Raw genomic sequence first — 17,957 nt, forward strand, 5'->3', positions numbered from 1 at the left:
GAAGGGAACTTAAAGCCCATCCAGTCCCACCCCCTGCCATGGGCAGGGACACCTTCCACTGGCCCAGGTTGCTCCAACCTGGCCTTGGGCACTTCCAGGGATCCAGGGGCAGCCACAGCTTCTCTGGGCAACCTGGGCCAGGGCCTCTCTGCCCTCCCAACCAGCAATTCCTTCCCAATATCCCACCTAACCCTGCCCCCTGGCAGTGGGAAGCCATTCCCTGTGTCCTGTCCCTCCATCCCTTGTCCCCAGTCCCTCTCCAGCTCTCCTGGAGTCCCCTTAGGCCCTGGGAGGGGCTCTCAGCTCTCCCTGGAGCCTTCCCTTCTCCAGCTGCAGTCTTGTGTTAGAATTCATTATTTACCAGAAAATGCCAACTACCCCTCAGAGCAGGACTGGAACCATGTGTTCCCACCCCCAGGAATCCCCAGGGACAGAGGGCACTGCACACCTGTGAGAAAATGGCCGAGCTGTTGAAGTCCCTCCGGACCATCCTGTAGCTGCTGCCCAGGGCGGGGCTGCGCACGGACTCCAGGTACACCGCCCTCATCGCCGTGTCTGCCCGCAGACAGCAAAGGGAACGGAGTTACTGCACACAGAACCCTCCAGGCACTCATGTTACACTGTTTGCCATAGTCAGTCATTCCTTTACAGCCTCCCAAAAGCCTGTATTTCCCCAAACAAAAATCTGCAATTCTCTCCAGCCACCTCTGGAAATCCCAAAGCACAGCCCAAGGGCTCTGAGATGAAGGAGGGCAGGGACAGATGGGATATTGGGAAGGAATTGTTGGCTGGGAGGGCGGGGAGGCCCTGGCCCAGGTTGCCCAGAGAAGCTGTGGCTGCCCCTGGATCCCTGGAAGTGTCCAAGGCCAGGTTGGAGCAACCTGGGCTGGTGGAAGGTGTCCCTGCCCATGGCCGGGGGTGGCATTGGGTGGGCTTTATGGTCCCTTCCCACCCAAACCATTCTGGGATTCTAAATGTCCCCAGCTTGCTGTCATGAAAGCTGCCATGGAATCCCAGGATATCCTGAGCTGGAAGGGACCCACCAGGATCACCCAGTCCAAGCCCTGGCCCTGCCCAGGACACCCCAACAATCCCCCCCTGTGCCCAGAGGATCATCCAAACCCTCCTGGAGCTCTGGCAGCCTTGGGGCCGTGCCCACTGCCCTGGGGAGCCTGGGCAGTGCCAACCACCCTCTGGAAAAGAACCTTTCCCTCAGATCCAACCTGACCCTCCCTGGCACAGCCCCAGCAGCTCCTCAGGCTGCAGAAGGTTTGCCCAGCTGGCAGAGCTGTGGGTGCCATGGCAGGAGCAGCCCCTCAGCCCAGGTGAAGGGGTCGCTGCTCATTTCCCCCCAGCCATGCCCATCCCACCCCATCCATCCCCCAAGGATGTGGAGTCCCACAGAGCCCCTCCCTCACCATCCAGGGCCTGTGTGCCGTCCCCCTCGTCGTTGAGGAACTGGGCCATGGAGGAGCTCAGCTCGTCCTCGGCGCCGTCGCTCTCGTCCGACGACAGCCCCTGAGCCCCGTGCTGGGACAGCTCTGCCTCCTCCTCCAGGAACTGCCTGGCTGTGGCCTGGGAAAACAGGGGCCTTGCAGGGGGTTCTGATGCACTGATGCTGCCCTGAGACCCCGAGTCACTGCAGGCCAGCAGCTGCACCATCACAGGCACCAGGCTCCTGGCTTGGGCAGGAGAATCCTGTGGCCTGTGTGCCCCTGGACAGGGAACAGCCCGGGCACAGTCACCAACACAGGGGGCTGAGCTGCCCAACACCATCTGGGGGCTTTACAGCTCATACACCCAGTGTGACTCTATTTGCTGTCAAAAACCTGGGTTCCTTTGGAAGGGCTAGATTCCCCCAAACCCAAATCAGTGGGAACTTCAGAGCCTGACCCCACCCGGGTTCACCCTTTTCTGCTCAGGTGCCAGCTCCTTAAAGGATTTACTGGCTCCAGTGCCAGGGGCTGCTCTGGTCACAGTCTGTGTTGATCTCATTGCAGTTCTCTCCTGACAGGGCTCTCTGACTGATAGTGGACTGGTCACAGTGGTTTTAATGCCTGGGATCTCCCGTGGATCTGGAATTCTGGCCTGTCCATCACTATGGATGTTTAGGTAAGGTCAGTGTGAAGGCACAGCAGAATTTCCTAAGCAGACACACTCTTTTTCTATGATCCTCTTGGTCCCACCTTAAAAAAAATGTTTCAATCTAACTGAAAAATGGATTTCAATCCACCTCATTCTTTGTATCCCAGAATATAAAACACCGATACCGTAGGGAAGGCTTGACAATGAAGATTATCTTTCAAACATCAAAAATATCCAGTGTATTGTGCCCTGGAGCCCTGATTATGGCAATTGCTGCCCAGTGGAACCACAGCCACAAATATTTAAGAGCTCTTCACTTAGGATGATTCTGGCCCTGCTTCCTCTCCTGCTGCAGTGATGGACTAAAGTATCAAATACTGAGCTAAGATTTAAGATTTGGGGTTGAGGGACCATTGCTGTCTTGAATGTACAAAGTTTGAGCCCTAAGAGTAGGGGGTAAATTCATATGATCAAGTATCCCAATGCAAATAATAATAATATTATAATAATATTAATTTCTGGGCAAGACCCTGAGCTCCCAGAGATGACTAATCCTTGAGCATTTCTAAAGATTGTAAAATGGACATTGTTATTTGGCTTCAGAACTGTGTCACCAGGGCCCTGCAGACTCTGACAGGCAGAAAGGGATGGCAGGGTTCACATCTTTATCCAGTTCCAAGATTTCAGCTCCAGTCTTTGCAGTGCACTGGTGTGGAACAGCTGAGCCTCAGCCCTCCTGGACAGTGTCCTGACACCACAGACTGCCCAGCCCCGTGCCCACCCCCCAACTCCAGTGCCAGCTGCTCCAAACAGGACCTTCCATAGCCAGGAGACACGTGGGGTCCCACACACACCTTGGCTGTGGAGCTGCTCCGGAGCCGTTTGGCTCGTCCTGGCCGGGCTTTGTTCTGGGCTGTGCAGCTGCTCCTCGTGGTCCTGCCCCAGTTCTGGGCAAAATCCCCACTGTCATCACTGGACTCTGACTGGGAACAGGGAACACAGCCCTTAGAGAGTCAGGGGAAAGCAAGGAATGTTTAATTACAGTCATAAATCCCAGACTGGTTTGGGATGGAAGGACATCCAGTGCCACCCCTGACATGGGCAGGGACACCTTCCACTAGCCCAGGTTACTCCAACCTGGCCTTGCACACTTCCAGGGATCCAGAGGCAGCCACAGCTTCTCTGGGCAACCTGGGCCAGGGCCTCCCCACCCTCCCAGGCAGGAATTCCTTCCCAATCTCCCATCTCTCCCTGCTCTCTGGCAGTGGGAAGCCATTCCCTGTGTCCTGTCCCTCCATGCCTTGTCCCCAGTCCCTCTCCAGCTCTCCTGGAGCCCCTTTAGGCCCTGCCAGGGGCTCTCAGCTCTCCCTGGAGCCTTCTCTGCTCCAGGGGAACCCCCCCAGCTCTCCCAGCCTGGCTCCAGAGGGTTCCAGCCCTGGGATAACTCAGTCATCCTTCAACATTTGCTTTTTAAGGAACACCTGATTTCCTGTGGTTGATATTTTGGGGCTTGGAGCAATCTGGGGTAGGTGTCCCTGCCCAGGGCAGGGGTGGCACTTGGATGGGCTTTAAGGTCCCTTCCAACCCAAACCCTTCTGGGATTCTGTGATCTTTGGAGACCTGGGGGAAGAACTGGAGAAGGGAAGCAGGGGTAAGTTCCCATTATCTCCCCCCTTTCCCAAGGCACTCACTGACCATGTCCAGGGGGTGCCGACGTTTCCTGGGGACGCGCCGCGGGCACTCGAAGTCACTCTCGTCCATCCCCTGTGGGAACAGCAATAACCATCATTGCTCACAGCATTTGTGCTTGGCTGCTTGAATTGTCATTTTGCTTCTCTTGCCTATTTTTCTTTTTCTAAGACTCACATCAGGAGACTTCAAAACATTCTTTTTTATCCTGTTTTTTCTCTGGAAAACGATCTCTTCCTCGCTCTCACTGCTGGTTCCTGCAGCAGAAAGAGTAAACAACATTCACTGGGAATTGCACAGTTCACAGGCAATATTGCTATAACTGAGCAATCAAAACCTGCCTCTCTCACAAAAGTACCTCCAAAGGAGATTATTTATTGATCTGCAGGACAAATATTGTTCTCTTTAGCCTTGTTAATCAAAATAGATAATCTCCAGCTGGGATGTACAATAAATCCTGCTTCCCTGGGGACTCTCAGGGTGGGAGTGATTACCCTGGGCAGCACAGAGATGGAAAAAGGGAGGGGAAACACCAAACCAAGAGAAAAAGCCCTTGAAAGTTGAGTAAGAGTTACCCTTGTGGCAGCATTTTGTGACACAAATCCCTCTGGGTGCATGGAATGGAGCCAAGGAACGGTGTTTGTGAGTCCAGAGGGGGCACAAAGATGCTCCAGGGCTGGAGCCCCTCTGCTCTGGAGCCAGGCTGGGAGAGCTGGGGGGGTTCACCTGGACAAGAGAAGGCTCCAGGGAGAGCTGAGAGCCCCTTGCAGGGCCTAAAGGGGCTCCAGGAGAGCTGGAGAGGGACTGGGGACAAGGGCCTGGAAGGTGTCCCAGCCCAGGGCAGGGGTGGGACACCATGAGATTTGGAGTCCCTTCCAACCCAAACCATTCTGGGATTACATAAGAGATCCCAGGCTTGTGCTGCAGTTGTGATCAGAAAATTTGAAATAGAAGTCAATTGTCATGTGAGTGAATGGAAAGAAATCCATCAGTAGAGTTTCCATTCCTCAGGAAGAGTGACAGGAAAACATGAAGGCATGGATTCAGGGATCAAGAGATCCAGAGGAGCACCAGTCAGATCCTGAGATTAAGAAAGGGCTTTGAAGGCAGCTCTAACTCACACAATCACATCTCCCATGGCTTCAACACCTGTGAGGAGGTTCAGGTTTAATTCCCAGTCCTTCCTTGAGTGAAGTCTCCTCATCCCCCCAATTCCAGTATTGCAGCCATTACTCCTTCTCCTTTCAGCCTTCCCACCTCACTCACACGACCAAGCTGAGGATCCAGAAGACACTGGATCCTGTTGACTGAACATGAAGGTATCCAAACTGTCCCACCAAAACCCCTACCTGCAGCAGGACACGCTCGGGATCCACGGAGGGTGGTGTCTTCCAGGCTTGCAGTTCTTCCCAAAGGGGAATCCACAGCTGAACTCCCAAAGTTCTGCCCACGTGGGCTTTTATGGACTTGATCTCCAGGAGGCACCTCTGGAGTCTCCTCTCTGGCACTGGAGAAGACTTTCCTAGGAATCCTTTTGATAGCTTGGACATTCCCACCCTTCCTGCTTATTGGGGTCGAAAGCGCCGAAGGCAAAGGTTCGGGTGATGCCCTTCCCGTTCTCCTGCCTCCTGATTTCAGGGAAGGCACTGCAGCAGGAGCAGCCTCTGGCCCTCCCCTGTCCTTCACACCCCTGCTCTGGAATGACAACGGTGTGGAAACGCCTCTTCTCTCCAGACCTCTGCAATCCCATTCTGGTGAGGTTTCCAGCCTGGAGCCATCCCTCAGGAATATCTTTCCATCCTCAGTGGATTCTGCCCCTGCACCACTCCCCGAGGCACCGTTTGCTTTGCTGGTGTTCCCAGTATTCCCGTTTTCCTCGGGGGTTTCACTGTCACTGTCTGTGATGGAAAAGCCCAGGTCGAAGGTGACGGAGAACAGCTCCTGGGAACAGTCGTAGAGATCCTCGTTCTCCAGGCCCTGCTCGGGCACTCCTGCTGTTTCCATGGATTTACTGCTCTGGGGCTGCTCCCTGCAGGTGCTGGTGTTCACACAGGGCCCCTCAGAGGGAACCCCCTTGGATCCTCGCTCTCCATCTGTCCCGATGACGTTCCCACCTGGATCTGGCCTGGGTGGAGGCTCCTCGCTCCCGGATAACCCGCTGTCCCCGGTGTCATCCACAGGCTCATCCTCAAACAAATGGATGCTCTGCTCTCCACCAGCCACCACCTTCTCGTGGTCAGTGGCAGCACCTGCAGTGTCTCTGTGCACAAAGTGCTTGCTGGAAGGGTCGTTTGTCAGGCTGTGGTTTGAGGCTGGAGCGTTCCCCTGGATGGCAGGGAACTCCTTGCTGTCAAACAGCCCATCAAAGCTGTCATTCCAGGCGTGCTCCTCTTCAACAACAGCAGCCTTGGAAGATGAGGCAGCTTTGGACAAACAGGGACTTCTTGGAGCACAGAATTCCCTGGGGATGTTCGGTTTGGGATTTTCCATGAGCAGCAGTGAAGGATCAGCTCCAGAGGATGTGGAGAAGGCATTGTCCTGTGGTCCTGCAGAGGGACCCTCTGGGACAGGACATATTGTTTCCTCACTCCTCACCATGTTCTCCAAGTCCTCAAGTTCATTCCAAGAGGGAATGGGGGGAGGGGACTGTGACAAAAGCCTCTGCACACGGGACAATGTTTGTTCTAAGCCAGGAGGCTCCTGGGAGGGTGTCCCGAGTGACTCCCCGTAGGATTCAGGGAGATAGAACAAGTCCGAGGACAGCGGTGATGTCTCGTACCCCGAATCCCCGGGGAGCATCCCCAGGGATCCAGGGGCTTTGCCTGCAGGTTTGTCTCCCTTGGCTGCTGGACTGTCAGGAATGTCAGTGCTGTCACTGCTGTCACACAGGTCAATAACTGCATTTAAGTCAAATGTCACCTCCAGCTCCTTGTCCCTCTCACTGCCCTGGTCAGGCTGTTCATCCAGAGCAAACGTTCCTGAGGGAGATGCCGAAGGATCCACCTCCACACTGGATCCAGGAGTTCTTTTGGGAGGCTTTGGCTTGGTTATCTTAAAGGTGGTGAAGAGTTCACTCTGCTTATCACCTCTGTCAGGCAGGAATGGTTTCATTTGGGATGTGTGTGCCACGCCTTTCCTGGAGGATCGTGCTCTCTGATCCCAGCTGGACTTGGCCATGCGGAGATGCCTCTTATTCCTTGGAATATTTACGTCCTCCACACATAGGTGGGGCTGGAGCTCCCGTCCATAGCTGCAGTCTCCCTGGGCCAAACACAGGGCAATATTTACTGGACATATCCCATCAACACACACGGGCCCCCCAGCACGGGGGATTCAAACAAGTGCCAAAGGTTTCGTTCTCCTGAAGAAATTCTCACTCACAGACTCTCAACTTCTTTTTCCCTGTGCTATCAATCCTCTGTTCCAAAGGGAACCAGCCCTTCTAAACACACCCCTGGAAAAAGCACCACAGACTTGGACACCACCCCCAGTGAGGGATCCATACAGGGACTGCCTGGATGGAAAAGCCGGTTATTTACTGCCCTTCTCACCCTCTCTCTTAAATTAAGGTTTCAAAATTAAGGCCTGCAAAGGAGCAGCAAGGGTCCAAAGGGGCTCTGAAGGCAATGGTTTACAATGTTCCTTCCAAGTTCCAACCTGTTTCACTAATAAAAATAAGGATGTAAGAACTAAACAGCAGGAACAATCATGATATTATTATATTTTGGCAGTTCAGTGAGATGAATCCCTGGACTCCTCAAGCCCTGAAACAAAACAAGGTCCCTTGGGTGATAAAACTGACTTTTACAGTAAGAGATTCCCTGGATTATCTGCCTCCTAACAGTCCCCAAAAGTTCTGTCATATATCACATACATGTGTGTGTGGGTATCCAGATACACACACATACATGTCATATTCATTCCTTGGCAGAGCAGGAGAGCCCCAGACTACACCCCTGACTTCTGAGAAGTCTTCATTCCAAAACAGTGAAGAAAAGAACTGCTGTGAAAGGGTTAAAGGAGCATTTTGATAGGGCAGGTTCTAAATAATTCGTTCCCTCAAGCTCAGTCAAAACACAGACTCAAGGTTTGGAATTCTCTGTGTGAAATCCCAGAAGGAAATCACACTGAGCTCAGGAACAGCCCAACGCTGCACAGGCACCTCCAGCCCTGAGGCATCACACAAACCAGACCTGCCCTACAGGGATCAAGGATTAATGAGCTGCCAAACCACCAAAAGTCAGGAAGGAGGAGTAGGTGCTGCTCCTGCCCACCTACACACTCCTGACAGTGCCCAACACATCAGCCTTGGCCTTAGATTGTTCTGCAACACAAAATGAGTCAAACTGCAAACCCCAAACCTATAAATCCAAAACTAATCAAAGGACAGACCCCAAACTTACAAACCTCAAGATAACCCAACTACAAACCCCAAACCTACAAACCCAAAACGAATCAAAGGACAGACCCCAAACCTACAAACCCAAAACTAATCAAACTACAAACCCCAAACCTATAAACCCAAAACTAACCCAACTACAAACGCCAAACCTATAAACCCCAAACTAATCAAACTGCAAACCCCAAACCTATAAACCCAAAACTAATCAAAGGACAGACCCCAAACTTACAAACCCCAAACTAACCCAACTACAAACGCCAAACCTACAAACCCAAAACTAATCAAACTACAGATCCCAAACCTACAAACCCAAAACTAACCTAACTACAAACCCCAAACCTATAAACCCCAAACTAATCAAACTGCAAACCCCAAACCTACAAACACAAAACTAATCAAAGTACAGACCCTAAATCTACAAACTCAAAACTAACATAACTACAAACCCCAAACCTACAAACCCAAAACTAATCAAAGTACAGACCCCAAACCTACAAACGCAAAACTAACCCAACTACAAATGCCAAACCTATAAACCCCAAACTAATCAAACTGCAAACCCCAATCTAAAACCCCCAAACCTACAAACCCCAAACTAATCAAGTTTCCCAGAGAAGCTGTGGCTGCCCCTGGATCCCTGGAAGTGTCCAAGGCCAGGTTGGAGGGGGCTTGGAGCAACCTGGGCTGGTGGGAGGTGTCCCTGCCCATGGCAGGGGTGGCACTGGATGGGCTTTGAGGTCCTTCCACCCCAACCTGGTCTGGACTGTGGCATTCTCACACGGAATTCGGGAGCAGTGAGGGGTGACCACACTGAGAACCCCCCTGGTCCCTGCACAGCCCATGGCCGTGTCCTGCCTTGGCACACCCAGCTCCTGGAGCCTGGCAGTGCCATGGCCAAATTTAGCATGTAGGGCAGAGCTGAGTGCCCTGATTGCAGCTGACAGGGCCTTATGTAACTGCTCCACTTGCAGGGGCACTCCAAGCACTGCCTCCCAAGGGAGTGCTGTGCCAGCCAGGGCTGCTGCAGGGCAAGGGCACACTGGGAATGACCACGCTGGAGCCACCACGGGCACGAGGGGTGGGACCTTAAATCACCTGCTCAGCCCCCCGGGCAGCCTGGCAGCTCCAGGGTGTACCAGCCACGCTGCAAATAGGTCAGGCAGGAGCAGCAAAACATCTGAGATTACTGGGCTGAATCGATGGCCCCGAGTCAGGTTAACAAGCAAGGCAGGTTTTAATGGAGAAAATAAAAAGGGGAAAAAAAACCCCCTTAATATATGAAATGTTTCATGTTTGAGATAGAAATCTATGTGTGATTATACACATCCTGTTTCCCAGCAATTAAATGTAAGGCAGCGACTCCCAAACCTGAAGTTCCCCTCCCTGTCCCCATGAGCTGCTCTGGGGGCACGTTTGCTAATTCAGCTCCCTGCCAGGACCCCGGGGGTTTGGCTATTTGGAAATTAGGAGAGAAGTCTGGGGGCAGATACAGTGCAGGTCTGAACAACTAAAACTTCTTTAGTGGAGAGCTGGAGGGAAACCATCCGGGGTTTCCAGCCCTCAGTGTGTTCTGAGCAAGCATGTGCTGCAGCTCAAACCCCCCCACCCCATTCCCAAAACCAGGGTTTTAAGGGAATCCTGGAACTCCAGTGGAAGGTGTCCCTGCCCAAGGAACTTGCAGGTCCCTTCCACCCAAACCAGTCCATGATTCCATGAATTCTTTATGATCAGTCTGCCCTCCCTTCCCCACAAGTCCTGTTTTCCTGCTGCCCAAAGGCTCCCTGGTCCAGCCCAGTCACATCCAGGTTGGACAGTTTGGTGCCCTGGGATTCACCTCCCTCACAACAGGCCAGCACTTATTTACACAGGAGCTGCTTCATGAGCACAATAATCAATCCCTGGTCCAGCACTGCTTCATTTCCACAAGACACTCCAGGGGAAGAAATGCTGTCAAAAGCTGTTTTTTGGAAGTTTAAGTAAATTACATGAGATGATCTTTAAAAATATATTTAGCTGAGTCATGGAAGAAGCCTGAGGGGCACAGAACCCCCAGTTTCCTTCCACGAAAGCTGAGATAATTCTCTTCCTGATGGTATCACATCATTGATGTATCTACTAATTCTGTTGCTTTTTGCTTTCAGCTACACAATAAAAACACCCAAAGATCCCTAAAAAGAAAAATTATTAGCAAAATACAGGGTATGTACCCTGCAAATATGGGAACAGGTATCACTGAAGAGGCTGAAGAAGTGAGAGTGAATGTTCCAGCACATCAGGAAATAAATTAGGTTGCCCAGAGAAGCTGTGGCTGCCCCTGGATCCCTGGAAGTGTCCAAGGCCAGGTTGGAGCAACCTGGGCTGGTGGAAGGTGTCCCTGCCCATGGCAGGGGTGGCACTGGGTGGGCTTTAAGGTCCCTTCCCACCCAAACCATTCCAGGATTCCACTCCCTGAGCTTACAGCGCTGCCAAGCCAACACTAAAACCATCATGAGAACAGGAATATCCAGGCAGGAGCAGTTCAATATTCTACATAAATGTGATTATCATCAAGGAATCATGGACAGTTTGGGTGGCCAGGGCCTCCCCACCCTCCCAGCCAGCAATTCCTTCCCAATATCCCACCTATCCCTGCCCTCTGGCAGTGGGAAGCCACTCCCTGTGTCCTGTCCCTCCATCCCTTGCCCAAAGTCCCTCTCCCTGTCAAAACATAAATACTATTCCCAAAGCCATTTGTTTTACAGCAGCTCCTGCCAGAGTCCCAGGACTGTCCTGGAATTGGCAGCTCCCACTTGGCACATTTCCTGTCAAAGCCCTGCAAATCAATCTGCTCTAAAAGCTTAAGGAACAACCAACCAATTATTCACATTTATAAACATTTTGACAGTTTGAAAAACAACAGAGAAGGATTTTAAACCCAGCAACCGAAATGCAAAGTTACTGTACCCACCCAGCCATCCCTAAACTCACCAAATAACAATGGGACAAACCCCAAAGGCAACAGCAGGAGAACCCACACCTGCTGTGCCACAGAGCACCTGCAATCCAAGGCCTGAACAACCCAAGCCAGGTCTCAGTTAATGCTCAGACTGAAATCATTTGGCAGCCAGGTCAGAAGAATCAGTATAGAGAAACTCTCTGAACTGGAGAGCTGAGATTTTGGGGCTCACAGGTTCTCCCAGCTCACCCTCCAAACCCAAACCAAACTCCCTCCCACCTTGTCTGAAATTATTTCTTGCTGGGGCAGAATCCTTTCCCTCCCTCAGAAGAGGATTTTAGCCAAACTATTGGCAAGGGGGGTCTTAAAAAACCAGGTGAAACTATCTCATTGTCCTTATTTGAGCCATTTTTAACTCTGCATTCGGGGGCTCCTGAGAAGTGAAGTCCCAGCTGGCTGGAAATGTTGTGTTTTCCCCCCAAAACCCGTTGGATTCAGAGCTCCCAGAGCATGGGAAGCCTTTCCAGGTTCAATGGGGTTTTGGGTCTCCTGGGAATGTTTTCCCTGCTCTCAGGGGTTCAGCTGGAGAGCCCTGGGGGCAGCCCAGGACTGATGACAAACGACACGTGACTCCAGTGGCAGCTGTTCCAGGTTCATCCTGGGCTTGGAAGAAGTTTCCCAAGGGGTTTTTGAAGTGGAAAACAGAGACAAACCTCTGATGGGAGAATCTGGGATCGTTTGGTCACTGAGTTCCCACTGCCAGCTTTGGACTGGGAAATATCCAGTCACCCTCCCACTGTAAATTAGAATTAATGACCAATAAAATGCAGCATTACCTGTCTCCCAGGAAAAACCACAGCTCTCCACTTCCCTACTCCCTGTCCCTCACCCTCGGGAGCTCAGACAAATACTGTTCCCATAAAAAGGATTACTCTGCCCCAACCTTGTTTCCAAACAGCATGGTTTAATTTTCAGAAAATGCTTAAAAGAGATTGAATTATTTTGCAGAAGGACAACTTGATTGGTTCCCTTGTCACACCAAAAATCCCCCTGGGAGTAAATCCCCCCACCTGCCCCTGTGCTGCTGCAGGAGTAAAGCCCACGGGTATTAAAGGCTTTGCTGCAGTGGATGTCCCTTTTCCAGGGATCATATTTGGGGTTTCTTTGACTTTTTTATTTTCTTTTCACTGGGCCAGCATCTTCTCTAAGTTTTTAAGAGCATATAAATACAATATAATTTTTTCCCAACCATTTTTACTTCATCTATTTTAAAAACAAGCCCTTAAATTGACTTTTTTTTGATCTGTTATGCAAAAAACTGTTTCTTGAATCATTGAATGAGAACAAGGAAAGGAAAGTCAAACATCAGTAAATTTCTGACTGAATTTCTTCTCTAATAGAAAAAAAAACCCACCCAAAACCCCTCACAAATACCTCCTGAGCTGGCTCCTGTTGTGACTAATCTGACTGAGCTTCTGCCCAAGAAATAATTTCATCAGAACCTTCCCGATCATTTGGTTACTCACAGGAACATTTAGTGCCTCAGTAAATAAATAATCAATAGACCTGTTTGAGGTTCACTATCTCAGGTATTTAAGGAAACAGCTTTGACCTTATTGGTCTTTATCCCTCTGCTATTAAGCACCACAAATAAACAGCAGCCAGGTCAGCTGGGTACCTTTAGCCAGGGAATATTTATAGCAGGAAAACCTGGATGCACAGCACATCCCCACCAACCCCTCAGCCACACAGCCCTGGAATGCTGTGGGTTGGGAGGGACCTTAAAGGTGATCCAGTTCCACCCCCTGCCCTGGGCAGGGACACCTTCCACCAGCCCAGGTGGCTCCAACCTGGCCTTGGACATTTCCAAGGATCCAGGGGCAGCCACAGCTTCTCTGGGAATTCTATTCCAGGGTCTCCCTACCCTCCCAGCCAGCAATTCCTTCCCAATATCCCATCTCTCCCTGCCCTCTGGCAGTGGGAAGCCATTCCCTGTGTCCTGTCCCTCCATCCCTTGTCCACAGCCTCTCTCCATCTTTCCTGTAGCCCCTTCAGGTCCTGGAAGGCCACAATCAGGTCACCCCAGAGCTTCTCCTCTCCAGGCTGAACAACCCCAACTCTCCCAGCCTTTCACTAAATCCCTGCTAAACCAGTTGTTTTTCCATCCACTTTTCACACAGGACTAACATATTAGGTAGATTTCTTTTTTTTTCAGGCTTCATTCCTGCTCGAGGGAGATGCCCCAGAGGCTGGAGGAACATCCCTTCCTGCTGCTCAGGTGATGGAATTTCTCCCACCCAGCAGAGTCAGGAATGCAGCCAGGACAGACCCAACTATAGGCAGATGCCTTGGTAGGTGTGCAGAAAATGAAACATTGCCTAAAAATCCCTAAATTTCTTTACTTTTGCCCTTCTTCTGAAGTTTTAATTAATACTTTTTTTCTAAGAACAAGCCCTCTAGGAAAAATAAAAAAAGAATACAGTAGTTATCAAGGCTCCCCATGGGGCCAGCCATGGGCTCTGTGCCAGAACCAGCTTCGGGAAAACCTTCCCTAGTTCTTTTAAGATCCTGATGGGAACAAGTTTATCTGTAACCCAGGAGCAGTGTGGGTGCCCACAGGCAGGAGCCACAGCAGGACAGTCCCCAGCAGCCCAGGGACAGGACTGTTCTCCTCTCTCTCTTCACCCCCTGTGACACCCCCTGGGCACAGCTGGGTCTGGTTCTGGGCCCCCAGGACAAGGAATATTCTGGGACTGGAGCAAGTCCAGCAGAGGCAGCCAGAAGGGTCACAGGGCTGGAGCACGAGGAGGGAGGAGAGACAAGGGAGCTCTGTTCAGTCCTGCAGGGATCTGCTCCCCAGCTGTGCCAGGCTGGGAGCAGGGAACACAGAGCCCACTCCTTGGAGGGGTCTGGGGGCACCTGATGGGCACAGCAGCATGGAATCCTGGAATGGGCTGGGTGGGAAGGGACCTCAAGCCCATCCAGTGCCACCACTGCCATGGGCAGGGACACCTTCCACTGGCCCAGGTTGCTCCAACCTGGCCTTGGACACTTCCAGGGATCCAGGGGCAGCCACAGCTTCTCTGGGTAACCTGGGCCAGGGCCTCCCCACCCTCCCAACCAACAATTCCTTCCCAAGATCCCACTCATATCTCCCCTTTTCCAGTGGGAAGTCATTCCCTTGTCCTGTCCCTCTATGCCTTGTCCCCAGTCCCTCTCCAGCTCTCCTGGAGCCCCTTTAGACCCTGCAAGGGGCTCTCAGCTCTCCCTGGAGCCTTCTCTTTTCCAGGCTGGCCAGCCCCTCCACTTTGGTGAATTCCAGTGGGAAGACTGTCAGTGCCTTTCAGAGAAGTCAAGGATTAATCCAACCTGCATCAAGAAGTCCCTGTGGGTGCTGACAGAGCAGATGAAGACCCATTGCAGGTTCCCTTTCTGTGGTGCAGTTTTGGTGTCCCTGAGCCTGGACAGTTGGGTTCAGGGCCAAGAAAGCACCCAACAACTTGTGCAGTGCCAAACCTGGGTGTCAGTGTGATTCCAGGTGCTGCCTTGTCCCCCAGCCCTGCCAGGGCCCTGTTTTTCCCTAGAAGGATCCATCAGGGTGGAGTGATGGTCCTGCAGTAACCTCTCATGTTCCAGGGAGGCATTTTGGGCACACCAGGAACATCCAGCCAGGAATCCTCCTCTCGCTGATGAGAGAGCTCAGCGTCTCCACCTCAGGACAGCTCAGCCAAAGCTGGCTGGGAGTCAATCCAGATAATGCCTGGAACTCTCACTGTGGAGCACCAGGAGTGGCTGAGGGAGCTGGGGGGGCTCAGCCTGGAGAAAAGGAGGCTCAGGGGGGACCTTCTAATTTCTGAACCATCTCTTTGCCTCCTGACTCCCTTCTCCTCTCTGTCCCTGACCTCTCCCTGAGCCCTCTCTCTCTGCAGCACATCCTTGACCCCAGCTGGAACAAGAACTCTCAGAGAAGTCAGGAATGTCACTGTTGTGTGAAGAAGCAGCTTATCTGAGCTCAGAAAGTCTATTTACAGCCTCCCTTTCATGTTCTCTCCTAGCAAGGAGTACAACTACAATGTCTCCATTCTCTTCCTCGATTAGTCCTGTTATTCAGGAAACTCTGGCAGCTTAGCAACACATGCTGATGACCTAAAAAACTTCCACACACTAAAAGGCAATATCTGGGGAACAGAGAAAAGCTCAAGTGGAGGAGAAAACAGTGTGGGAACAACTGAAGTGTCCACCCACCTCCACACCCTTTTCCTTGCCTTTCATCCCAAAGGATATTTGCTATCCATACCAGTCAGCAAACAGAACTCTCATCTCCCAAATGGCTGTCATCCATGTTTGTTTGGCTGCTCTCCCCTTATCCTTTAATTATCAGGAGCAATTAGGTTTTTAGTTATAGCTTTCACAGAAAACAACCCAAAAATGCTCAAAACAATCCCCTTAGAACATGAACACATTCCTGCATCACTTTTGTGGGATGATTTTGATGCACCTACATGATACAGAGTTACTTCCAATCCTTATTACACTCTGGAATAGCTCTGATATCTCTCTTGGTGGCTTGGCCCCCTGGCATATATAGTTCTAGTATGTAATGTTATTCTGTAATAAACTGATACTTGGATCCATTAAAACAAAAAAAGACTGATTTAAGGGTTGGGGGTGTTTTCTCCTCTGTAGGGAAACACCAACTGTTTTGAAACCACTTCTGTGGCAAAGATTAGGAATCACAGAATACCAGGAGGGGACACTTGGGAACGAGATCAAACACACAGAATTCATTCCGCAATTTCCTTTTTTTCCTAAATTTTCATTATTTTTTAACTCCTCCGATTGTGCAGGTTCCCAGCCAGCCTTACCTGCTCCTGCCTCATGTGCTCCATCATTTCCATGGCACTGATGAAGTGGTGACAGGGCTCTGAGTGTCCCACCAGGGCCGTGGGGAAGGGCCGGCTCTGCCAGAGGCTCCACTCGCACAGGGACAGCTCCTGAGCCACCCCCTCCTGCTGCTGTGGGGGAAGGAAGGTGGGAAGAGACTGGGATCAAGGCACTGTCCAGCAGAACTCATGTGCTATCCATGTCAAGTGCTCTGTCAGCACTTGAAATGCAGAGAAGTATTTAAACATCATCACAGAGGTGTAAGTCTGGTCTAAAGTTAAAACTCCACAAGCAACCTGGGCTAGTGGGAGGTGTCCCTGCCCATGGCAGGGGCTGGGTGAGATGGGCTTCAAGGTCCCTTCCCACCCAAACCATCCTGGGATTCTATGAACACAGCATCCTGCAGAGACTTAGGATATTTTTAATTTACAGACTCAACCTCAATGACCCATTTCAAACACCTCACTGCTAAATTCTCAGCCTCAAAACCTACATGTAAATCTCAAAATGGCATTTTTAATACAGACCCTCTTCAAACTCAGAGTTACCTCTGTTATTTACAGTATCCTTTAGACCTCGTGCAAAGGAAATACTACATTAAAGTCAAACTCACTGGTATTTCTTCCAGGTTTTCTAAGGTTTCAAACTGAGTTCGAGGCAATACTGGTTCCTTTATTCCATCACTCTCCTTAATCCTGTAGAGTCTGTCCCACGTTTCATATTCCTCAGGTGACAAGGACCAGCTCTCATGAGAGAAAGTTTGCTTCTGGCCTATGGGGGAAAAAACAAGAGCAGGAAAATGTTACCTGCTTTGGGAAAAGGGATGCAGAGAATAAAAGGATACCAGTGAACAGAACAAACACCTTCCCTGTGCCACGAGCAAAACCAGGAGCACAGGGTGGGACATCAGGGACAGTCCAACAGTGTCCATGTGTTATATGGACAAAGCTGTCTGGGAAAGAATCACCCAAGGACACAGGGAGACAGACAGATAGAAATCACTGCCCATAATAATGCCACATCCCCCAAAACAGCCGTGAGTGGGGATGGTAAAGGAACCTCCACAGAACCAGTGCTGAGCACGGGGCTGTGTCAGGGCACCCATGTGAGACTTGGAGAGGAATAATGAAGTTAATTTGCCAGTGTCTCTGCAGACAGGATTTGGGATGAATGTGCAGCCCAGGCTCTGCTGGGAATTAATTCCAGATAAGAGGAATCAGCCTGTGTCTCTCAATCCTCTCAAGTTACAGTTGCCAGAGTCTGTGTCTGCACAGGATGAGACTCAAACCCAGATCCCAGGGAGTCCAGAGTCCTGCTCAGAAAAAGCTGGAAAAATGAACAAACACCAAAGTTTTTTAAAGGCCATCACTAAAAATCCCAGAAGATCAACACTGCTGTGAAGTATTTTTTACTCCAGTGTAGGAGATGTTACACTCCTTTAAGATAACACCCAGTTCAAGGACCTGGGAGAGGAGGAGAAAAGAGAGAGACCTGAAGAAAAAGCAAATTAGGAACACTTTTCAGAGAAGCATAGAGAATCATGGAATGCCCTGAGCTGGAAAGGACCACAGGGACCATCCAGTCCAACCCCTGGCCCTGCTCAGGACACCCCAACAATCCCCCCTGTCCCTCAAAGTGTTGTCCAAACCCTCCTGGAGCTCTGGCAGCCTTGGGGCCGTGCCCACTGCCCTGGGGAGCCTGTTCCTGGTGAACTGTTGCCATCCAGACACATCCCACGAAACACTGGGAACAACAGATGACTTCAGCTCCCTGTGTTACAGCTCCAGCTCTGTGTGTCAAAGACAAGATGAGCCTGTGATACCATCAGCCCAGATAACACATGCTGCAACACTACCAAGAAGGCCTCCAAGGGTTGGCAAAATTCGGGAACAGATGCTTCCCAAAGCTCTGGGCTTCCTGTTTCTGAGCAGAGTTAGGATTTTGGCTGTCAAGAACAGTCCT

At 51.1% G+C, this 17,957-nt stretch overlaps 1 protein-coding gene and 1 long non-coding RNA gene across 10 annotated transcripts in view; one reads left to right on the forward strand and one right to left on the reverse strand.

Annotated features, from left to right (window-relative positions):
• FANCM (FA complementation group M) overlaps window positions 1–17,957 on the reverse strand; it is a 137,364-nt gene that overhangs the window by 90,267 nt on the left and 29,140 nt on the right. Inside the window, exons 12-19 of one of the 9 annotated variants that reach the window (XM_051772074.1) lie at window positions 16,609–16,766; window positions 15,977–16,126; window positions 5,124–7,035; window positions 3,952–4,031; window positions 3,781–3,849; window positions 2,940–3,068; window positions 1,419–1,575; window positions 449–555 (exon numbers count right to left, since the gene is read on the reverse strand). In XM_051772074.1, coding sequence (XP_051628034.1) covers window positions 449–555; window positions 1,419–1,575; window positions 2,940–3,068; window positions 3,781–3,849; window positions 3,952–4,031; window positions 5,124–7,035; window positions 15,977–16,126; window positions 16,609–16,766 — 2,762 coding nt within the window. Of the gene's footprint in view, window positions 1–448; window positions 556–1,418; window positions 1,576–2,939; window positions 3,090–3,776; window positions 3,850–3,951; window positions 4,032–5,123; window positions 7,036–15,976; window positions 16,127–16,608; window positions 16,767–17,957 lie in introns of those variants that run through there. The other 8 variants (XM_051772073.1, XM_051772079.1, XM_051772078.1 and 5 more) reach the window with 8 other exon arrangements.
• Window positions 740–17,957, forward strand: part of LOC127463139 (uncharacterized) — a 62,808-nt gene continuing 45,590 nt past the window's right edge. Inside the window, exons 1-2 of the long non-coding RNA XR_007900674.1 lie at window positions 740–816; window positions 10,465–10,575. This is a non-coding gene — a long non-coding RNA (uncharacterized LOC127463139). The remainder of the gene's footprint in view (window positions 817–10,464; window positions 10,576–17,957) is intronic.

The sequence above is a fragment of the Manacus candei genome, unplaced genomic scaffold (assembly GCF_025592945.1).
Source record: "Manacus candei isolate 608988 ecotype Guabito, Panama unplaced genomic scaffold, ASM2559294v1 h1tg000150l, whole genome shotgun sequence".
Lineage (NCBI taxonomy): Eukaryota > Metazoa > Chordata > Aves > Passeriformes > Pipridae > Manacus > Manacus candei.